At 34.3% G+C, this 25,460-nt stretch overlaps 1 protein-coding gene across 1 annotated transcript in view; it reads right to left on the reverse strand.

Annotated features, from left to right (window-relative positions):
• BRIP1 (BRCA1 interacting helicase 1) overlaps window positions 1-25,460 on the reverse strand; it is a 211,756-nt gene that overhangs the window by 142,069 nt on the left and 44,227 nt on the right. Inside the window, 3 exon segments of the mRNA XM_042915344.1 lie at window positions 1,089-1,288; window positions 4,213-4,434; window positions 9,149-9,439. Coding sequence (XP_042771278.1) covers window positions 1,089-1,288; window positions 4,213-4,434; window positions 9,149-9,439 — 713 coding nt within the window.

Genomic DNA, 25,460 nt, shown 5'->3' on the forward strand with positions numbered 1-25,460 from the left:
GAAAAGAAAAGTGCTGCAGGGGGAGCCTGGGTGGCTCAGTCAGCTAAGCATCCGACTCTTCATTTTGACTCAGGTCATGATCTCATGGTTTGTGGCACTGATCCCCAAGTAGGGTTCCATGCAGTCACAGAGTCTGCTTGGGACTGTCTCTATCCTCTCTCTGCCCCCTCCCTGGCTCACATGTGTGCTCTCTCTCTCTCTCTCTCTCTCTCTCCAAATAAATAAATAAACTTATAAAAGGAAAGAAAGAAAGAAAGAAAGAAACAAAGAAAGAAAGAAACAAAGAAAGAAACAAAGAAACAAGAAAAGAAAAATGTGGCAGTAAATGGAATGGGACATAGTATCAAGGTCTAAGATAAAGAGATTCTAGATCAACAACCTAATATCTAATAAAAAGGAATTTATCTAACATAAATTTTAATAAAATTATTACCAAATCTATTATTTTAGAGTATTAAAATTTTGGTTAATTAAAACTCATCCAATCAGAATCTTACTCAAACTGGAAGATAAAGCAATAAATTAAAGCCATAATATAAAATTTTAAAATATGTTGGACACCTGGGTGGCTCAGTAGGTTAAGCATATGACTGTAGCTCAGGTCATGATCTCGTGGTCTGTGAATTTAAGCCCCACGTTGGGCTCTGTGCTGACAGCTCAGAGCCTGGAGGCTGCTTTGGATTCTGTGTCTCCCTCTCTCTGCCCCACCACCCCCACCACTCATGCTCTGTCTCTCTCTGTCTCAAAAATAAACATTAAAAAAAATTAAAAATTTAAAATATGTTAATTAAAACCATGTTTAGTTTATTGTCAGCTCAATGTCTTTTATACATCAAATATGGGGCTATTAAATTATTCTGTTAAATTAGAAATAATATTCTCAATGATCAATTTAAAAATCAATTGGTTTATCATATTCTTTTCAACAAGACAAAAGTTTGGACTGGCCTATTTCTAAAAGTTTAACTGGCGAGGAACAACCCATTTCCCAAGTAGCCTGGTCAAAGTTAGTAATTATAAAATACTATGGCATAATGAAACATGTTGTTAATACACAGGCAGTATAAATGACAGACAAATGTTCTTACTTAATTAGGCTATAGCACACAGCTCGTAGGGGTTCATGATCTTTTTTCCTTATATTATTGTTGACCATGGTATCTAATTCATCTCGAGCAAACCAAAGTTGAACTTCTGTTACACTGTAACTTGCTGACTCCCGAGCACAGTCCTCAATGTTATGAGCTTCATCTAAAATGACAATCTGTTCTTTCAGATTGATATCCATCTATAAGACAAAAGAATTTTCCTGTAAAACATTCAGCAAAATGGATTTAACAGCAGTAGGCAAGATATTTCATTTAAAACTTTGCATGACAGACCAATAACAAGGGTAATTATATAAGCAACTGATTCTAGGTCTTAAAACATTTGAAACACTAAGGCTAACAAGTATCAACTCAACATTACCGGTTCCCATTTTTCACTATCAAAATATGTGTTATGTGAGCCTGGATTAAAGTACAGCTGGCCACACAAAGGGGTATAAAAATCTCACTATGAATTGGTGCAGCCGCTCTGGAAAGCAGTGTGGAGGTTCCTCAGAAAATTAAAAATAGACCTACCCTATGACCCAGCAATAGCACTGCTAGGAATTTACCCAAGGGATACAGGAGTACTGATGCATAGGGGCACTTGTACCCCAATGTTTATAGCGGCACTCTCAACAATAGCCAAATTATGGAAAGAGCCTAAATGTCCATCAACTGATGAATGGATAAAGAAATTGTGGTTTATATACACAATGGAATACTACGTGGCAATGAGAAAGAATGAAATATGGCCTTTTGTAGCAACGTGGATGGAACTGGAGAGTGTGATGCTAAGTGAAATTAGCCATACAGAGAAAGACAGATACCATATGGTTTCACTCTTATGTGGATCCTGAGAAACTTAACAGAAACCCATGGGGGAGGGGAAGGGAAAAAAAAAAAAAAAAAAAGAGGTTAGAGTGGGAGAGAGCCAAAGCATAAGAGACTGTTAAAAACTGAGAAGAAACTGAGGGTTGATGGGGGGTGGGAGGGAGGGGAGGGTGGGTGATGGGTATTGAGGAGGGCACCTTTTGGGATGAGCACTGGGTGTTGTATGGAAACCAATTTGACAATAAATTTCATATATTGGAAAAAAAAAATCTCACTATGAGGGAATCTCCAACATAATGTTAAAAGCAGAGTAAAAAAAATTTTTTTTAAACTAAAATACAAGATTCAAAAGACTCTCAAAATGTTAATATAATATAGCATGTATCTATTTCATTTTAGACTTTCTTACAACCCTTCATTTTGAGAATTGTTCTTCCCCAATTCTGATGTGATGTTGATAGAACTATTAATCTGTTAATCAAGGGATATCACCACTCTCACAACATAGAATTCAGGCTTATCAATTAAATAAAATATTCCATCCCTCTGTGGTCACAGGTTTAAGAATGGAGATGGGGAGGGCGCCTAGGTGGCTCAGCCGGTTAAGCATTGGACTTCGGCTCAGGTCATTATCTTGCAGTTCATGAGTTTGAGCCCCGTGTTAGGCTCTGTCCTGACAGCTCAGGGCCTGGAGCCTTCTTCAGATTCTGTGTCTTCCTCTCTCTCTGTCCCTCCCCCACTCACACTCTGTCTCTCTTTCAAAAATAAACATTAAAAAAAAAAATTTAAAAAAAAAAAAAAAAAAAAGAATGGAGGTGGGATTCAAGGTAGGCCAACCAGAGAAATCTAGGGTGATGAATAGGAGATGATGTTCTTTTTTTCCAGGTTAGGTGGCTGCTTGTGGTTACCTTTGTTTCCACTAGAAAGAACCTGCCTGAGAATAAAGCCATCGCAATAAAGTCAGCCAAGTATTTTTTTCTTAAGTTCTGGTGAAGCTGGATTTGTATCACTTGCAACTGAAAGAGTCCTGGCTAATAGAAAGAAATGTACAAAGCAATTACCAGTGAGTTAGTCTGAAGAAAAAATATACAGAGGGTTGACGATGACTGAAAAAGAACCATGGAAGAGTAGGAAATATATTGGGGTTTAAAAAAGGAATAGAATTTGGATTTGTATAGATAAAAGGAGTAGGGCATTTCAATATAGGCATCATCAAAAGCAGAGATATAGGAAAGAATAAGGTGTCCTCAGAGGGGGTATGAGGTAATTTTTGTAGGGTTCAAGTTTGTAGCAGAGATGTCTGAAAGATGTCTGAAAAGGCAGATTCAAGCCAGACTATTGAACATTTTGAGAGTAAGCTTAAGAAATATGGACTTTATCCCATGAGCCAAGAGTGCAATAGATTTTCAAGCCAAAGAACGATGTAATAAAAGTAATATTAGAAAGACTGACATGCCATTGATATGTACAGTGGCTCAGAGGAAAGGGTCTAGATAAGAGGCAACCAAATAAGAGGTAGGACAGTAGAGATAGTAAACATAATGCCTATTAATTTTAAGCTTAAATAGGAAGTTAGTAAGTAGTCAGATCTAAAGAGAAGAATAATAATTGAATATACTAAGTTATTCACTTTTTGTCTTATACTGTAACAACTGGATGTTTCTAAGAAGAACCATGCAAATAAACACAAATGCTATATCCAAATTTCATTTATCAAAAGCTCACAAAGCATAATTTGCATGTTATACATATTCTCCCCACACAAATTCTTCAAACTATAGATTCTTCAGATGAATGTTTTAAAATAATTCTGATTATTCATAAATGGAAGGAGTGATAGTTATCAATGGGGCTCAAATGGGGATAACTCTGCTCCTACCCGCCCTCCCCCACCCGTATACTTGGCAACATCAGGAGACATTTTTGATTGTGACAGCTCTAAGGATGCTACTGGTGTCTAGAGGATAAAACCAGAGATGCTGCTAAGCATCCTACAGTGTGCAAGAGAAACCACCACAACAAAGAATCATCAAGCCCAAAATGTCAATACTATCAAGGTTGAAAACCTGTGCTATAATCCCATTTCAAAATATTTACTACTCTGGACATTAAAATGACAAGTTCTAAAATTCAGTTTTTAATACACCTCAGAATGTTTTCAGTACTCTATTTATATATGTACATAAATATAAAGCAAAAAATAAAAAGTGAAACATCTAAAAGCTTTCATATTGATCACTTATATTCCAGTAAGTGGGAGAAAAGTTTGAATTTTCATATAGCTACTCACACTTTCCCTTATTTGTGCATCTAGAAGATAGTTGTAGGGACAAAATACTATGTGAGCATCTTCTATTAGTTCCCGTGCTGTGTAATACGGACATGCCTTTAGTTTTTTTCCCAAGCTGACAAGTTCTTCTATATCCCAGGCTTTGCACATCCCTTCCAGAGTCTGTAATGTGTGTTGATCACTAATTTTATGTACGCCATGATAAAAATAGCAGGATTTGCCCTAAAAACAAATACGCATAACTGAAATATGAATCAACATTGCAACAAAGGAATAAAGCAAGTTTATCTCAGAATTTTCAGAACATCATTAAAGCCACATACAGGAGAAATGATACCATACCCACAATCACAACCATTTCAAAGAAAAAATAGTAGTTGGGGCACCTGGGTGGCTCAGTCTTGATTTCAGCTCAGGTCATGATCTCAGTTTGTGAGACTGAGCCCTGCATCAGGCTTTGCACTATTAGCTTGGGATTCTCTCTCTCCTTCTCTCTCTGCCCCTCCCTCATTTGTACTCTCTCTCTCAAAATAAATACATTTAAAAAAACATTTAAAAAACCATAAAAACATAAAAAAAAATAAAGTAAATTAAAAAAAACAACTGTAATGGTCGACTCAGAGCTCCAGATCAGTATAGCTCTAGATACTCCAAATTAACCTGAAAAAAGAAAAAAATTTAAACTATGTTTGTTGTACCATTGTTCTGATTAAACTGATATTGGAGAGCCTAGGAGACTCAGTCAGTTAAGCGTCCAACTTCAGCTCAGGTCATAATCTCGCAGTTCATGAGTTTGAGCCCCGCATCAGGCTGTGTGCTGACAGCTCAGTGCCTAGAGACTGCTTTGAATTCTTTGTCTCCCTCTCTCTCTGCCCCTTCCCTACTCAGAGTCTGTTTCTCTTTCTCAAAAATAAATAAACATTAAAAAAAAAAATAAAGAGATTTTAGGCAAAAATATTTCTTGAAGGATATACAAGAACAATGGTATCACTGGTTGCTTTCAAAGACGACAGCTAAGTGACTTGGAGACAGGAGCGAGAGACATTTTTCTCTATAGATACTTTTATAGTTTTCAGTTAAGCCATGAGAGAGTATTACTTAATCAAATATATGTAAGGAAAAAAGGAGAAAGGGAAGGAGGGATGTCTTAGGGGAAAAAAAATAAAGAGTGTTCACTACAAAATATTTGGAAAATACAAACAGTACCAAAAAACTCACTAAATTATCTATAAATCTACCATACAAAGAATGTACCAGTAACATTTGATATGTTTCATTTCATAATTCTTATATTCGTATGTACATATGAATACAACTCTACAATGTGATCTAATATTTAAACGATGAGAACAAAGCAAATTTTCCCCAGGCATCAAGGATTATTAACAATTTAGCCACAAAAAATAAAGCCACAATAAATTTTTTATAAAACCAGAATCATTTTTTTTCTCTCCATCTGACTAAAAATCCTATCAGAAATATTTTCTCACATCACTAAGTAGTTTTTCATTGTTTCCCACATATGTACATTGAATTAATAGTTATAAACCAGTTTCATTATTGCTGGGCATTTAGACTGTTACCAATTTTTACATTATAAATAATGCTTCAACGAGAATTTCAATTTAATGCACATTTCTCAACATTTTCTTAGTATACAATTTTAGATATGGCATTATAAGACCAAACAGTACAAAGTAGTTTTAAGTTTCATAAAAACTATACCACCAAATTATCCTCCAAAAAGCATATAGCATTTTACATTACCCTTTCCCCATAACTTTATCAACACTAATATTATCTTTTCTATCTTTACCTATTTTAAAGGTAAAAAATAGAATCTTCTTGCTTTGACTTTTTTTATATATTCCAGCAAGGTTTAACACTGCTATTATACTATATGAACATGCTAACAAGTTTCAACAGTAACTTGCATTTCTTCTTTCATGTACTATCTGCTAATGTCCTTTGCTAATCTATTATTAGAAGTAAAAAATTTTATTAATAAATGCTAATCAAAAAATAAGAGAAAATAAGTCCTAGCAACAGTGTGTCATATCCTATTAAAAGATGTATAAAATTAGAAGTATAAATATACATTATTAGAAGTATAAACTTCTATTAAAAGCACACAATTTATCAACGACTACCAAAATTTAAAATTTCACCATTCATGTGAATATGTATATAATGCAATGTTTAATGTCTATCAAGAAGGGACATGTTAAATAACTTATGGTAAATTCATGTAAAAGATATAGCCCTTAAGAAATGTGTTAGATTTGTCCATGTGCCAATGTACTTGAGCTTTTAAAAGAGTATATACACATATAACAAATGCATATTTTAAGTGTTTTGGAAGAATATACATAAAACTTTACAGTAATTTCCTTGAAAGGTTAAGAAAATGGGAAGAGTAAAAAAAAAGAGATTTTTCTCTTTTTATGTTACACCTTTCTGTAATTTTGAGTCTTCTAACCACAAATATATTATTACTGTTTTTCAATTTTCATTTGGGACTAAGTGGTAGAAGAATGGGCCGTTTTTATTTTCACTAATTCTATGTACCAATAAAAAAATTAAATGATTGTGAAATCCAATATTTATCATCTCAGTTTGCTGTCCTTAACAAGTGAAAAGGAATTATATATATACAATTGTTATATATATACACATAGTACATTCTTATCTACAAACTATCCAAAAGCCAAATCTACGTTTTCAAAACATATTTACTCATTACATTCACAAAAATACCTAGAAATTACTAGAGATGGAGTAAAACATAAAAGGTTCATAACCTATAAAATAATGTCGCCAATTCCAGGACAAGGCATGATCAGCCGAGGGACTACTAGTTCTACAGCTTTGTATTCAGTCATGTAAAAAGAACCTCCAAGGTACTAACAATAAAAATCAAGAGGAAAGGGTTCACCTAACGTTTATTTAGTTCATTCTTTCACTTCCTCTGTCCCATCTCTACTACTCTTTTTTACTCCTCATGCTGTGTCAACTTCCTCATTTCATAAGCCACCTTTTGTTTTCTTTCTAGTATAATCAAAATAACAACGGCTAGGAGTTAGAAAAGTTGTCTTTCTTGCTAACTCGCTGTCAGACATTGGACAAACTTCAGGGCCAATTTTTCTCATGTGATGAGGCATCAAAAGCGTAAATGAGACAGGAGCCTATTAAAGATTCCTCAGACCCAAAGGCTGCTATTTCTAAGGTTCCTCTAAAATCCTGATTGTGGGATCCAGAGACAGATGGAGACATGCCAAATATCTTTCATACTGACTTTGATACAGATTGAGTTTAAAAATACATTCGCCATTTCTTCATTCCAAGTATCTTCTGTACTATGCTAAAAGCTTGTATTTGTACCAAATGATCACCAAGATGCCTTCAGAGTATGTGATTATTAACTGTTAAATCTCATTTTCACAAAAAACCATATTTTCCATATCGAGAATAATTTTTTAGAATTATTTCTGGGGCTAATTAAGATGATTTTTTTGTTAATTGAAACAAAAATTAACTTTTAGCAGATAAGTGCATTGCTTTTCCAGTACAGGAGCACTTCTGCAAAAGAAACCGAACAAAAACACATGTGCCTTTGGATCAAGCCAAAAAATCGGAAAGTTTACACTTCAAGGGCACTTAGAATGACACTCCTGTGCAGGCTGATAGCAAAACCAGAATGGTTCATCCATTTTAGCAGTGTAACACAACCCTGAGGGGAGTCTGTCAATTGAAGTGTTATCACACTTTAAACTCTTTTTCACTCAAACTGTCAGTTATCTATTTATCATTTCACTTTGGTGATTCAGCCATAGTAAACATAGACACCTATAGTGACTTTGTAATTGGCATAATTACGATACCAAATTACCTTCAGGACTTGAGAACAAGAAAAAGAATGTTCATGTATGCCTATGAGCTAAGCATTCTGAGGAAGAATAAGGTCAAGACAAATAACCATAAGCACTGAAAAAGAAATGCATAATACAAAATAATTTATTCAAATTACATGGTAGAAGGTGATCTATCAATTAAATAAAACTCCAGGGCTACCTATGGCTCACAGCTTTTTGTGTAGAACCAACTCTGACAAAATATTAGCAAAAGATAGAATAACTTTCAAAACATATTAAATTATTATAGGTAATTTCATAGACTATCAATTTACAGTTCACCAATAATCTGAGTATATTCCAGACTTGTAATTTCAGTTTCAGAGTAAACAAGTTATTAAACTGTACACAGACTAACAAATACCGCCAAAAAACTATTAAAAAATCGTATGTTTTTACTAAGAAAGACTTCTCAATTTCCACCTTGCCCAAATTCATATTATTCAAGATTTCCCTGGAAAACTTCAAAACCATTAATGACGTATCTTTAAAGTTAATAATTTAATAACTTTTTTTTGAAACAGAAGTTTGTACTAATCAGAATTGTAAGATAGGATAATCATTATATTTCTCATTCAATTAAAAAGTATTTTAAAAATTTACTCAAGGGAGAGCCTAAATAAACTATCTTCTTTTGAAGTTTTAAAATACTGCACATAAAATATATTAATAAAATCTAATTAAATTCAATCACTTAAATACTTTCATCTCCTCCTATGACATCATCCATGTTTGAATATTTTTGGTGGCAGGATTTCAAAGAAGAAGACACCTAACTAAAATATCCCCAAGCTTTAGAACGAAAATCTATGATTTTAAACTCAAAGAAAAAAAATTTTAAAGAAAATTTTTTAAAAACAATTTTACCATAAGAAATCTATCAGTACTAGCAAGTAATTTGATTTTCATAGGTTAGATTATCACTGGAAATACACATATAAAACATAAGATGAACACATAAAAAACTGGGTAAACTGAATCTTTTCAGCCTTGTTTTTCCTCTGAAACAAAATAACTTTACTCACATTTTTTCCATCCAGCAACTCCATGCACTTTTCATTTCTGTTGAAGTTGCCCACTACTTCTGGATGGACACAAGTATGATCCCTGCTGGAAAGAATAGTCATTGGGACCCCTGAGTATGCTGTTCTCCGGAGCTCTCTAGTAATCTGAGCAATCTGCTTGTGTGTGCGCGTCCCAAAATATATTTTGGGTATCTTGGATTTCCCCCCATGATCCTTCTTAGTGGTATTTGAGTAACCTTGACTGTTTCCTTGTTTAGTAGAACAACAACACCTGGAACAGTGACCAGGGGGCTGTAACAAAGAAAAGAAAAGACAACTCATGTCTGGTATACCACAAAAAATGTTATTAAACCTCTCACACAATCAGAAGCTATAAGTAATAAATCACAACTGTCAAATAAAGAGAGTATCAAGATGTTACATCATCTAAAACTTACCATTAAAGAAAAAACTAAAAACTCCATTTCAAATCGGTTCTGTTGCACTCTTAGAAGTTATAAATGATGTTTCCATATTTACATGGCTTTCTAACATATCACTCCAACTGTTGAATTCCAAATGTTTTAAATAGATTTTAATTCTCCTCTTTCACAAATTGTAAAAAATAAGACAAAATGGAGAACAATTTTCATTTTTGCTTAGACTTCAAGTGAACACGCAATATTAGTTTAGAGTTGATAGTGCTATTTTTGTTTACAGAGTAGCCCATTCAAATATCCTGTAATATACCAATATTTTAAAAAGCATTTTAAATATAAAAAATAGAAATATCAAGTTGAATCTAAAACATCACTAAAAACAAGAAAACTATTCTCTAGCAAAGGGATAAAAATGAATGTAAATTATTAATACTTAATAATGAAGTATATCGCGCGGAACAGTCTTTCTGAAATTAAATTACCTGTCATGGAATGCAAATCCATCAGTAAAATTATACAGGATAGCTTTTTCTGGACAACTTTACTCATAATTTAGTTCCATAATTAAAATAGATATATGTCTCCTTAAGCATACCATTTGGAACATCAAGAATATAGTCCATTATTTACCTGACTTTTCTGTTTTCAAATTCTCAAAAATAAAATAAAAAGTTCAATGCTGTATTTCAGAACCATGGGTTCTTAATAACTACTCCCTTTTCAACCTCAATTACTACACAAATGAGACAGAATGCAGCCTCATTTAAGAGAAATACTGTGAGGTGGTTAGTTTTATATTAGTGGTCACTGATGGGAAAAAAACTAGCACAGTAGCTTAAGAAAATGTGTGCTGTAGAGTTTTAGTTTAGTAGAACAAATACACCATTTAACTGAATTTTTTTTTTTTAATTATAATCAGTAAGAGTAGCCTTCATAAACAAATACTAAGTCATAGCATGTTACACCACAATACTGGGGATCAAGCTGTCTTTTAGCCTCAACTCAGTGGAAAAGCAAGTTCAAATTACTCCCAGTCTCGCTCAACCTTGTCCACCATTAAATATTACAATACATGATAGAATGGATGTAAATGTGACCCTTCTGGAGCTGTCACTCACAGGGATAAAAGGTTCACTGATGTGCCAAATAAACAGTCAGTCAAAGCAGATAAAGTTACAGCCATGCTGGAATTGTTACATTCCCCTCTCAGGTTGCCAGTAGCAGCAGATTTCATTACAGAGTGCTGCCACATTAAATAGCCAGTTCCAAATATCCTGCCTTCTATATTGAATAATTACTTATTCACTGAAAGGATAAAAAGAAGAGTTATGAATGGGGCTCTTGTCAACAGTGAGGCAGGAAACAGCTGACATGTGGTTTATGTTACATATGTTGCAATATATAACAATTTATGGTCACAGAAAATGGAATGCAAATTATATCATGATATTTCTGACTGAATTCTTTTTTGGCCTTTGCAATGATCACGTTAATTAACCTAGTTAATGAATTGAGATAACTTGAGGTAGCAGAAGTAGTTTACTCTTCTGTACCTCCACTCTTTTCATTCAATTATAGTATTTCTCTTACCGTATGATATAGTAAATTAAATACTGAATATTAAGTTGAATATTGGAATGCTAGGGTCTAATGCATTGTTATATACTATATGGATATATTATATCCAAGCATAAAAGTAATCCAATAAAGTGTTGTTTTCTCAAAGCTTAGAAGACCTCCTTTTTGATGAAACGCTTTCAAAATCAATTTCACTTAAAGCTTTATCACCTACTCCTTTTAATTCCACTGTTTTCTAACCAAAAAGTCCAAACAATATTGAAATAAACAAAATAAGTCAACCCCCTATGCCAAATTATCTAACACATAACTTGTAAACCTTCATACATATACATCTACCACACAATTTTTTTCAAGCAAAAAGAAATGCTATTATACAGTTTAGTAACTTGCTGTTTTATATTAAAACTTTTTACTTTTGAAAATTTGGCACTAATAAATTAAAATAAAGGATCTCCCTATCTTAAAATGTTATGATAGTAGCTATAACTAACAAAAGCTAAAGATCAAGAACTAGTTTTAGAAAACTTTTGCCAGTAGAGCAGCTTTATTTAGGTACCTTAAATCTGGTTCTCACCCCATAACTGAGAAAATTAGAAACTATGGCTAATTTTATGGCTAATTTACTTCAGACCACTGTAAAACTTAATAAAACATGTTTTTGTTTATTAAGTTTTACACTGGTCTGAAGTAAATATATCATCTATGAATTTGAGGCTGACTCTCCTTAAGAATATGATTTTTCCGTGGGTGGTTATGCAAGTATTGGAGAAAATAGAAATTAAGAAAGAAAATTCATTGTTTTTCCTTTGCAATATTAAAGAGGAATTATTTCTTCAGAAGTGATCTTCTATTGAAGCTTCCATTCAAAGGATTTGATACAATCAATCCTATTTCAGATGGAAAAAATTTAATGTGGCAAAAGAAAAAAGGCATTTATTTAGCTACAAAAGAGAATTATTTGTACCAAAATCACCAACTTTCAATTCTGTAAGAAAACTAGAGAAAGAATACTAAAAACAGCAATGTCAGGAAGTCATAATATCCTCAAATCCAATTAATAGGCTAACACTTTATGGCCTCTTTCTGAAACACTTTGATCTAGCCGTCTTGAAATAATAAATGGATAAATTAAATTTTGTACCTTTCATTAAATATTTCTCCTACTAACAAGCTATCAGCTTTATCTTTCATAGGGATATTTTTCTTTTGCTTCTGACCTTTGAATTTACAGAAACCGCATTAGTAAACTGGAGAATAAATAAAAAAGTGTTCACTCTCACCCAACATATCTGAATATCAAGAAAGATAAAACATACAGGTTCCCCAAAACCTATAATCTCTAAGACCTGAAAGTGGCGACACTGAGTGGCAGAACCAACCTCTTTAAGAGATGGCTGCTTTTCCTATAACTAGAAACTGTCTAGAGTCCTTTTACTTCAACAAAAGGCAAGAAAACCCAAGCCAAATAACACCAAAATTCTATCATTTAAAGAGAAATAAAAAACAAAACAAACAAAAACTATTAGGGGCCCCTAATAGTTCAGTAAGTGGAACATGCAACTCTTGATCTCAGGGTCATGAGTTCAAGCCCCATGTTGGGTGTGGAGCCTATATATATACATAAATATGTATATTCATAAACAGAAACATAAGAGACATACGTTGGTGTGACAATTGTATTATTTCCATATGCAGGAGGTCAACTGTTTAAAAATACATTTCAGGGGCACCTGGCCAGCTCAGTCAGTAAAGCATGTGACTCTTGATCTCAGGATTGTGAGTTCGAGCCCCACACTGGGTCCATGGAGATAACGTGAAGATAAAATCTAATACATACATACATACATACATACATACATACATACATAAATTACATTTCAAATCTACAAGAGTCAAAACTCTTCTTGGGGCACCTGGGTGGCTGAGTTGGTTAAGCATCAGACTTCGGCTCAGGTCTTGACCTCGCAGTTCGTGGGTTAGAGCCCCACGTCAGGCTCTGTGCTAACAGCTCAGAGCCTGGAGCCTGCTTCAGATTCTGTGTCTCCCTCTCTTTCTGCCCCTCTCCCACTCACACTCTGTCTCCCTCTCTCAAAAAGGAATAAGCATTAAAAAAAAAATTTTAAATCTGTTCTTAGAAGGTCAGCAACCAAGGATCTTAGGAAATCCTCTTCATGTCTACAAGTTCTATTCTCTCTCTTGTCATACTATATATATATAGAAACATATATCTAAATTTTTGAAAGGATAAAGAAAGATTATAAGATTTGATTTTAAAGACAGGCCAACTTCTGAGTCCTTGACACTATTCTTTTCACAAAGTTATAATTAGAAGGTCAAGTAGATTAAGGGGCGCCTGGGTGGCTCGGTCGGTTGAGTGTTCAACTCTTGATTTCAGCTCAGGACATGATCCCAGGATCATGAGATTGAGCCCCTCATCAGGCTCCATGCTGAATGTGGAGTTTGACTGAGATTCTCTCCCTCCCACCCCTCTTCCTCCCCCTCTGTCCTTCTCCAATGCTTTCACTCTCTAAAAAAAAAAAAAAAAAAAAAGTTCAAGTAGATTAAGGTATGATACAAAGTCTAAGGTTTCATAATTTTCTGCAACTTTTCTACACAACAACAAAAAAGTTACTATGCCTAAACAGCTGAAAAACAAAAATGAGCATGGTGACTAAATACATTTAAAAATGGAAAATAATAAAAGAATAGCTAGAAACTATTACATTGCCAGAGAAGTTATTTTGCTAATTCATAAATCAGAGGACCTTCTAAAAGGAGGCTATGAATTGAATTCTGAACACAGACATAAAAGGATATATTTAATGTGAAAAATAAGTGTATAAAAAAAGTAGAGAGCAAAAGAGACCTAAAAGAAGTTTATTTGTAGGAAATAAAGGGAAAACTAGGCCCATGAAATAGAAACATACTTTTCTGAAACTTTCCACATGTGCATGTTTTGTCTTTCAACCACACTGCAAATTCCTTAAGGAAAGAAACTATTTCTTATATTTCTTTATATAACTCATTCACTGAACATGGTGTTTTGCATAACTGTAACTGAATTTTTTTTAAATTGATGTACTTTGACTAATGTCCCTAAGCCAAATACTGTACATGTACTGCATTTTATTTGTCTGATAGATGCATAATTGATGTCCTAGTTTGAAGTTCTCCACATATCAAAAAGTTACTTCAAAATAAAAAGGTTAGCTTTAAAATAAAAAGTACAGGGAAATTTGTTATTTTCAAAGCCAAAAAGAAAAATCATCTTGTTATGCTAATATTCGAGCCACTTTTAGTTGTGAGTGACAAACATCCTGATATACTCATTATTAATAATAACTATCATTTATGAAGGCTGTCCCTGTGCTAAACACTTTACATGTACTATTTCATTTATTCATCCATCCATACATTCATTCAAGAAACATCAGAATTCTTGATATATCGAACCAACTAGAAGACAATGACAAGGGTCACCTCATCTCATTGACAAAGACTGCATACTCTTTAATTTTCAACAAAGCATAGTTTGCAGATTGTTTACCAATACCAGTTTGACTCATGAGTTACAGAACTGTTTAAAGTCAGTACTTTAAGTACATTATTTTCTGAATGTAATTACAAAATATTCCTAAGAGTAAGCTATAAAATTTACTTCAAAAAACTATTTTAACTTATTATTAGCTGACATTTAAATCAAATATTTTCTAACAAGATTTACATTATGTTCCATAAGGGAAAAAAAAAATCAAAACTCTCAATTAAGAGATTCGTTAAAGCATACATCAACATAAGTTTTCTGTAAAGGGCCAGAATTGAAATATTTTATGTTTTGTGGGAAATAAGGTCTCTGGCCCTGTATAGGAATATATTTGTATGATCCCAATGTGGGAAAAGATTTCTTAAACAATATACCAAAAGCACAATGACTGAAAACACAATCTCTTACAATGCAAATTTCTATTTAAAACGGCACTCCCCTTTATAAGAAAAAAAAAATGGGGAAAAAAAAGGCAGCACAAACTAAGATACTTGCACTGTATATAACCCAGGACCAGTATCCATAACATACAAAGAATTCCAACAAATTAATTTTAAAAGACAAATCCAATAGCTGGCCAAGAATAAGAAAATCACAAAAAAGCTGAAAGGCCAATAAACATCTGAAAAGATGTGTAATCTAATGCTCAACCTCATTATTAGTTAGGAAAATGCAAATTAAAATCATAATTCGATCCCATTTCACATCCATCAGATAGGGTGTTAGAAAGGATATGTATGGAACAATTCTCACAAACTGCTGACCCAAGTATAAAGCAGCACATCCACTTTGTAGAGCAAATTGGCAATCTAGTGAATCAAAGATACATAGACACTGTGACCGTGCATGACACCACTAAGTATACATACTACAGAAACTCTTGAACATTAAGACAGATACAGTAGGGATACTCTTTGCAGCACTGTTTTAATAGTGAGGAAAATAAGCTAAGTGTATCAACAGAAAAATGGATAAATTGTGAAGTTTTTTTCAATTAATGGAATACTATATATAACGAAAAAATAAAAAAAAAAAACAATATTGAACAGACTGAGTATAACTTAAATAAAATTTAATTCTCCCCATAAAATTCCAAACAAAGTGATGATAGGAATATAAACTATAAAACTTTAGGTACAGAATTAAGAATTCCTACTGTGGTAGATCCTCTTTGGAGCTAAGGATTCTAGTGGACAATATACCTGAAAAATGCTAAAAAGAATTTCAAAAGAAACACAGCACAGCACATACAGTCTATTCTGGTTCGTCTTTAGCTGCTTATGAAAGCAGGATCGATTTCATCTTAACATCTCTTGATCAAAAATTTTTAACCTAATTTATTAGGAAATAGATTCTTAATTTAGGGTCCATGAACTGTTCCAGAAGAAAGGGTTTGAGATCACCCAGAAGCTACAGACACAATTTTGTGTGCATTTCCAGAAACTAAGTCCATAACTTTCATCAGGTGCTGAAGAAGACTCTGACTTATTGGGTGAGGGTTTTATTCAAGAATTTATGTCTGATTTTATAATGAAAATCAAATGGAAACAGCATTTTCTTTACAACCAACTTGCTCAGACCCATTTATTCTGTAAAGGAATAAACAAGTTGACAGTCCAAAGAAGACAATTTTATAAAGGTTTCTCTACTGCTTATAAATTCATTTATCTTTTACGTTTGTTAATTACCTGATATTAACATATAATTCTAAAACACCTAGTTCACTGTTTATTTCTAATTCTATTTTACAGATGAAAAAAATAACATCTAAGAGTTCCTCAAATTATCACAAAATACATGATAAATTTGTAGAGAAGTTGGAATCATAAATGTAAATGTCAAAACAAAGCTTTAACAGGATCATTTGCATCTACAATGTAACTTGGCAAAAAAGCAAAACATTGCCCTTTTTTATTTCAGAACGCCACGCACATAAAAAGCTAGTGGTAAAAAGCCAATGAATGTAGAATGTTACTAAGATCTTTGAGGCATAAAAAAGAGGGTTTATTTAAAAAAAAAAAAAAAAAAAAGAGGGTTTATTGTTAATCTTTATCAACCAATTGCTGTTGTCCAAGCCATCTAAACAGGTACTGAATGCCTGTTGTGCAAAATCTCACATAAGCACACACTCTAGTAAGATAGCAAAAGTGACATAACTATACCTTTTCAACTATTCTTTTTAAAAAATTCAAACAGTAGTACTCTACTGCCAGTTTCATGATTAAACTGCACAAAGCAGCTGTTTATCCACTCACAGCAACCAGCAGGTGAACCTGATTCAATATTTATCACAGGCTTTCACAGATCACTGCTAACCAAGCAAACGTTTTAATTAAGCTGGAACTTGCTTCAAAGAGCTCATTCAAGATGTCAATCAGCAGGTAAGGGATCAGATACAGTGTCAGGTGAGAGTGTGTAATACAAATCCACAACTTTCTTCATCCCATCGCTGTAAATTAGCCTGCTCTAAAGTTCAGACTCTGATTGTAACAGACTGCCAGTCTCCTGGAATGTGTAACTGAAGTCACTCAAATTCTATTGTGAAGGTTGTAAGCAATATGTTAAACTGCAATGGGCTAGCACATTAAGACAGATCCTTTTCACGGTTGTTTTTTGATACCATAAGTGTTTGTTACCCTACTCTCCACTTACTGTTTACTTTCTTGTCTGGTGTAAATGGGAATTCCTTAACACAGTTGCCCTAGTTTCTGAAAAGTTTATGTTTCAATAGAATTAATCAAGAAAGATCCAAAGTGGAATAACTTTTTACCTAAATTTATAGCTATTCTATACAAATCCTCAGTTTGAGAATAAACACATGATGAAAATGACCAAATTGCTAAAAAGCAAAAATTCTCTTGGTTTAAAAGCACTTTACACAGAAGTGCCCATGGCAACAGGTCTCAAAGTCACACTGGCGAACTTCATGAGACATACCTGGAGTATTTATAACAAAAAAAAGAAAAGAAAAAGAAGAATCAAAGAATGTAAGTGGAAAAGGGAAAGCTCTTCCTTAAAGACTGCCAGCTGGGGCACCTGGGTGGTTCGGTTGGTTAAGCATCTGCAGCTCAGGTCATGATCTCATGGTTTGTGGGTTCAAACCCGGCATCCAGCTCTGCACTGACCATGTGGGGCCTGTTTGGGATTCTGTCTCTCCCTCTCTCTCTCTCAAAATAAAGAAACAAACTTAAAAAAATAAAAATAAAAAGAGAGGCACCTGGGTGGTTAAGCGTCAGACTTTGACTCAGGTCATGATCTCATGGTTCATGAGTTCGAGCCCCGCGTCAGGCTCTGTGCTGACAGCTCAGAGCCTGGAGCCTGTTTTGGATTCTGTGTCTCCCTCTCTCTCTGCCTCTCCCCCAACTCATGCTCTGTCTCTGTCTCTCTCTCTCTCTCAAAAATAAATAAACATTAATTAAGAACTTGGTGATTAAAAAAAAAAATGCCAGCTAAAAATTGTATGTAAACAGAATGATAGAATTTTAAAACTCACCATCATGCAACTCCCATGTACTAACTGAGTCCTGCAAGCTACCTAAATGGATGCTAAAATCAGTGAGAAAAAGTTGTTGGGGAACAAGATATTCACACAGCCTCCAAAAATGACCCCACAGATTACTTATCAATTACAAAAGAAAAAAATGTGCCTTCATAATGGAGACCAGGTAGTCACCAGTTTAACCAAATGGTCAAATTTATCATTAACAGTGTTCAAACTGGCATCAACATGCCTTTTGATGTGATATTAGAAATACACTTATGTGCTCTTCTTGAACAAAACTACATGATTATGTAATCCAAATAATCCAGACATGAATCAAGCAGAACCTAGAAATAAAGAAACTGTGTTAAAGAGATGTATTATTAGGTTGGTGAAAAGTAATCCAATTACACACTTACAAGTTTTTCAAACTTCCTTCAATGAACCTTTTAAAACGAGAAAACAAAGATATACTGTGACATTATCTTCCACACATAATTGACCAAATGCTACAAACAAAACCTACACAAAATAGAGATTTTTGCCTTTCATGAGCATTAGGAAATAGATAAGTTATTATCAATATACAAGCCTTTAAATTTAGCAGCACTACCCAACAGAACTTTATGCAATGATAAAATGCTCCGTATCTGCACTATTCAATACACTTGCCACTATCACATGTGGCTAGTGAGTACTTGAAATGTAATTAGTGCGACTAAAGAACTACACTTTAATTTTAATTAATTTAAGTAGTTACATGTGGCTAGTAGCTACCATATCAGACAAGGTAGATTTAAAATACTGCCATAGGTGCTCGGAGCACCTGGGTGGCTCAGTCGGTTAAGCCTCTGACTTCAGCTCAGGTCATGATCTCGTGGTCCATGGGTTTGAGCCCCGTGTCAGGCTCTGTGCTGATTGCTCAGAGCCTGGAGCCTGCTTTGGATTCTGTGTCTCCCTTTCTCTCTGCACCTCTCTCACTTGCGTGCACGTGCTCGTGCTCACGCTCACGCTCTCTCTCTCTCTAAAATAAATAAACATTAAAAAAAATAAAATACTATCTATCACAGGTTCTAAGTTTAATCTGGAAAATGAACTAGTGAGAATAACAAAAAAATATTTGGAAAATAAGATGGGCAAGAATGGTATATATTTTTATATATGTAAGAATTTAGTGTACATGATAAAGATGTTGTGCTAGGCACTTCTTTAGACAGGTGTCCAACCCTATACTTTTAAAAGAGTTTAAGGGCACCTGGGTGGCTCAGTTGGTTAAGCGGCCAACTTCGGCTCAGGTCATGATCTCACCGTTTATGAGTTCAAACCCCACGTCAGACTCTGGGCTGACAACTCAGAGCCTGGAGCCTGCTTTGGATTCTGTGTCCTTCTCTCTCTCTCCTTCCCCCTTCCTCATTCTCTCTCTCTAAAATAAATAAATAAACATTAAAAAAAAAAAGTTTATTATAGTTCCTGCTAAAAAGGTGGATCTAATAACATACAACCATACCCAAACACACTCCCAGGCATAGCAAGACCAGTAAGACTCACTTACTCAGGAACTTTTATTTGGGGCATTTAGATTGAGTTGATTAACTACAAGGAGCAGACAAGAACATTTCATAATTCAAGGCTTTCATTCTGACATGTCATGGTAAGGACATAAGACAAACCAAAAAATAATAATAATGAGAGAACTCTGTAGAGAAAGGAAGAGAAGACACACTTAAGGCCTCAAAGAGAAGAAAAAAGCATCCTAAAACTTTTCAGTTCCAATAAAAGCCAACTGTACTCCCTACTTGACCTTTCTTTGAGTAGGCTTCCACTTCTTCAAAAGCAAATCATTCCTGATAAAGTCCATGTTTGAAATTATCAAATAACAAGAGACTTTCCCTAGGCTGAAGAAGTCTGAGTCTTCAATATAATAAAACCTAGTAAATAGCTAATGTATATTAATGAAAATGTATCTCACCTAAATATCCAGCCATAGACTATAAACATAAATTATAGAACAGTCATTCAACAAAATGCAATATAGTCATTAAAAATCATGAAGAGGGGCGCCTGGGTGGCTCAGTCGATTAAGCGTCCGACTTTGGCTCAGGTCACGATCTCACGCTCCGTGAGTTCGAGCCCCGCGTCGGGCTCTGGGCTGACTGCTCAGAGCCTGGAGCCTGTTTCAGATTCTGTGTCTCCCTCTCTCTCTGACCCTCCCCCGTTCATGCTTTGTCTCTCTCTGTCTCAAAAATAAATAAACGTTAAAAAAAAAAAAAATTTAAAAAAAAAATTTAAAAAGTTAAAAAAAAAAATCATGAAGAATTGGGGCTCAGTAGGTTGGGTGTCTGACTTCAGCTCAGGTCATGATCTCATGGTTCGTGGGTTCGAGCCCTGCACTGGGCTCTGTGCTGACAGCTCAGAACCTGGAGCCTGCTTCGGAATCTGTCTCCTTCTCTCTGCCCCTCCCCCACTCACACTCTGTCTCTGTCTCTCAAAGATAAATAAATGTAAAAAAAAAAAAAAAATGATGAAGAATATAAAATGACATGAAAACATGATCCTGACTCATTATCATAAAGAGAAATAATTGGACATTATTTGCCTGCTGGGTGATGCAACAGTAAGCATATAGCACTTTGTGTTATTCCTAAAAAACAAAAACCAAGGACAAAATCAAACCTGAATCTAATTCACCCTCTAGATCTAATTATCATTACTAGAAATCTGGGGACAGAGCACTATCTTAAATAACACCACCAGGATAAATTCAAACAAATCCTGAATATAAGAAATCCTACAAGACAAATAACGCATTTTCAACAAATAAATGCCATGCATGTATCTTGTTTAGATTCTCATTTTTAGAAAGCCAACTCTAAAACATTTTTAAACAAACAAAAACTGTAAACAGACTGCATATTAGACAAAGAATTATTGTTAATTTTCTAAAGTGTAATAATACTATCTTTAAAATGTCACTGCTATGTCTTTAAAAGTCTGTGTCCATTAGGGGTGCCCGGGTGGCTCAGTCGGTTAAGCGTCCGACTTCGGCTCAGGTCATGATCTCACAGTTTGTGGGTTTAAGCCCCGCGTCAGGCTCTGTGCTGACAGCTCAGAGGCTGGAGCCTGCTTCGGATTCTGTGTCTCCCTCTCTCTCTGCCCCTCCCCCTCTCATGCTCTGTCTCTCAATAATAAATGAACATTAAAAAAATTTTTTTAAATAAATAAAAGTCTATATCTGTTAAAAATATATGCTAATTTACGCATGGGTAAACGTATGTGAAATCTAATAGTTGTTTGAAAACCTTCCAGTCTCTCAATCCTATGTTGGGTGTAGAGATTACTTAAAAAAACAAAACAAAAAAAATTAAAAAAAATAAAAGCTTCTTTTGGGGCACCTGGCTGACTCGGTGGGGCATGTGACTCTTGATCTCAGAGTTGTGAGTTTGAGCCCCAAACTGGGTGCAGAGATTACTTAAAAATAAAATCTTAAAAAAAAAAGTCAAGGGCACCTGGGTGGCTCAATCGGTTAAGCCTCTGACTCTTGATTTCGGCTCAGGTCACGATCTCACAGTTTGTGAGTTCAAGTCCCATGTCCAGCTCTGTGCTGATAGTGCAGAGCCTGCTTGGGATTCTCTCTCTCATCCTCTCTCTCTGCCCCTCCTCCATCACAGACACCCACAAACGTTCTCACTCTTTTTTTAAATAAACTTAAAAAAGAAGTTCTAGGGGCGCCTGGGTGGCTCAGTCGGTTAAGCGTCTGACTTCAGTTCAGGTCATGATCTCGTGGTCTGTGAGTTCAAGCCCCACATAGGGCTCTGTGCTTACAGTTCAGAGCCTGGAGCCTGCTTCAGATTCTGTGTCTCCTTCTCTCTCTGCTACTCCCCTGCTCATGCTCTATCTCTCTGTCTCTCAAAAATAAAAAAACATTAAAAAAATTAAAAAAAAAAAGTTCTAATCCCTCACTCTTTCTTCTACTGATCCTTCCACAAAAGAAAAAAAATAACAATGGGTAAATAAAACAAATAGGGGAGGTAAAATGGCAAAGTATTGATAATTTTTAAAGTGGAGTGATGGGCACAAGGAGGTTCATTATGCTGTCCTTTCTGTCTGCTTTGTGTATGAAATTTCCTTAATAAAATATTTTTAATGGAAGGAGTGTTTAAAAATCCATTTTTATAAAACAAGTACAACATTGATCCTAAAGCAAATTTAGATAATCTTTCTTTAACTAAAAATATGAAGAGATCCATACCATCAATACATAAATAGTGAAACGATTTCTAAATGTAATAGCAAATAGGATTCTTGTACATGTGTACACACACACACACACACACACACACACACAACCAAAAAGGCAAAAATGAAAGGATAATTCAGTGTTAAGGTCTAATAGTATCATTTAACATATTTTAAAAATGTGTAAAATCATATTCATATCCATAGTTTAATATTCATTCTTGATGAAAATGCTGAATAGGAATAAAATCATTCTTCTCAACCATGACAAAAAATCATATTTAAAAATTATATTTAAAATTATAATTAAATCTATGATTTACATATAAATATAACTTGTATAATTTAACATATTTATATATTTATATTTATATAACTTATAGTAATCCAATAATTTATATTTTTATATATATATATATAATTTTCAAAAGCCACTTCACGTTTAATGAAGGAAACCATAGAAGTATTCCCATTAAAGTCTCAAAGAAGACAATGATGACCATACTTGGAATGTGCCAAGGAAAATCTCAGTTTATATCTGTTGTTTCAGGTTTATTACTAATAATGTACCCCACCACCTTTCATTCTCAAAAGTGTCCTATTCTGGGCAATAAATATATTCTTCTCTTACTATTATTACACTTAACATTGGAAGTATTATATAAAATTGCAAAATAGGTAAAATGATCACTATGTACAGATGATTATATACTTGGAAAACCTGAGAAAATTTATTAGAACTATTCTAATAAAAGAATTCATTGACGTGGCTCAGTAAAAAACAAAAAACAACAAAAAAAACCACACAGTAAATGGAGTTCAGTAAAAAAAAAGAAAGTGAAATTAATAGACTTTATACATAAAACCATAACAAATTAGAAAATGTAACTGAAGAACAAAATTCCAATTATATAGAAATAAAGGATAAATTCCCTAGGAATCAACTTAAGACTATATTTAAGTAGTAACAGGATATGTTACATGGGGCAAATCCTTTCACAACCTATATGTATATCAAATCATCATGACATATATTTTAGATACCTTCTGCCCCTGCCCCACGCACGTGCTCTCTCTCAAAAATAAATATAGGAAAAAATCTTTAAATATCTTACAATTTTATTTGTCAATTACACTTCATTAAACCTGAAAAAAGTTGGTATGAAAATTTTAAACACTAATTAAGGAAAGTTAAAAAACACAAGCAAATAGACAACATCATAAAGACCTCAACTCTCTTCCAAATATCTATAAAATATATCAAGAAGCTAGACAGTCTATTTTTTTAAAAATGTTCATTTATTTATTTTGAGAGAGAGAGAGAGCAAACAGGGGAGAAGGGTAGAGAGAGAGAAAGAGAGAGAAAGAGAAAGAAAGAGAGAGAGAGAGAGAGAGAGAGAGAGAGAGAGAGAGAGAGAGAATCTTAAGCAGGCTCCACACTCAGTGCAAAACCTGACATGGGGTTTGATAAAACAAACCATGAAATCATGACCTGAGCCAAAATCAAGAGTCATATATACACGTAACCAACTGAGCCACCCAGGCACCTCTGACATCTAATTCTAATACACATATAGGAATATCATCCCCTCTGATAATCTCAAGTACGGCTTTAGATAAAACAACAACGGCACAACACATGAAAGAAATAACTGATAAGCTGGACTTTATTACAATTAAAACGTTCTGTGAAAAACAATGATGAAAAAATGAGAAAACAAGCCACAGACTAGAAGATATATTTACAAAAGACGTATCTGGTAAACAACTATTATCCAAAATATACAAAGAACTCTTAAAACTTAAGAAGAGGGGCACCCGGGTGGCTCAGTTGGTTGGGCGTCCGACTTCAGCTCAGGTCATGATCTCACAGCTCATGAGTTCGAGCCCCGTGTCGGGCTCTGTGCCAACAACTCAGAGCCTGGAGCCCACTTCAGATTCTGTGTCTCCCTCTCTCTCTGCCCCTCCCCTGCTCATGCTCTGTCTCTCTCTGTCTCAGAAATAAATAAAAACATCAAAAAAATTAAAAAAAAAAAAAACTTAAGAAAAATAACCCAATTTTAAAAATGAGTTTTTCAACCCTTTAGATCTTATTAAACATTTCACCAAAGAAGATATACAAATGGCAAATAAGCGTATGAAAAGATTCTTAACATCAGATATCATCAGGGAAATGCAAATTAAAACAAAATACCACTACACACATATTAGAATGGTCAAAATCCAGAACACTGACAACACCATATGCTGATGAAAATGTGGAGCCACAGGTACTCTCATTCATTACTGGTGAAATACAAAATGGTACAGCCACAATAGAAGACAATTTGGTAATTTCTTAAAAAAATAAATATACTTTTACCATAAGGTCCAGCAGTCATGCTCCTTGGTATTTAACTAAAGGAGCTGAAAACTTATGTCCACAAAAAAACCTGCACACAGATGTTTACATCTACTTTATTCATATAAAATTTGGAAGTGACCAAGATATCCTCAAGAAAGTGAATGAATAAGCAAACTGTGGTACATCCAGACAATGGAATATTCAGCCATGAATAATGAGTTATCAATCCATGAGTTAAGGTTCCACAAAGGAACCTTAAAAGCATATTACTAAGTGGGGCTCCTGGGTGGCTCATTTGGTTGGGTGTCTGACTTCAGCTCATGATTTTTTGGTCCATAAGTTCGAGCCCTGCGCCAGGCTCTGTGCTGACAGCTCAGCGCCTGGAGCCTGCTTCAGATTCTGTGTCTCCCTTTCTCTCTGTCCCTCTCCCAGTCACACTCTCTCTCTCTCTCAAAAATAAATAAACATTAAAAAAAAATTAAAAAATAAAAAGCACATTACTAAGTAAAGAAGCCAAACCAAAAAGACTACATACTGTATGACTCCAACTATATATAATATTCTGGGAAAGGTGAAACTATGGAGACAGTGAGTGAAAAGATCAGTGGTTGCCAGGGGCTTGGGGTTAAGTGGGGAGTAAAGAATAGGCGAAGCACAAAAGATTGTTAGGGCAGTAAAAATGCTCAGTATAACATCATAATGTTGGA

The sequence above is a fragment of the Panthera leo genome, chromosome E1, assembly GCF_018350215.1.
Source record: "Panthera leo isolate Ple1 chromosome E1, P.leo_Ple1_pat1.1, whole genome shotgun sequence".
Lineage (NCBI taxonomy): Eukaryota > Metazoa > Chordata > Mammalia > Carnivora > Felidae > Panthera > Panthera leo.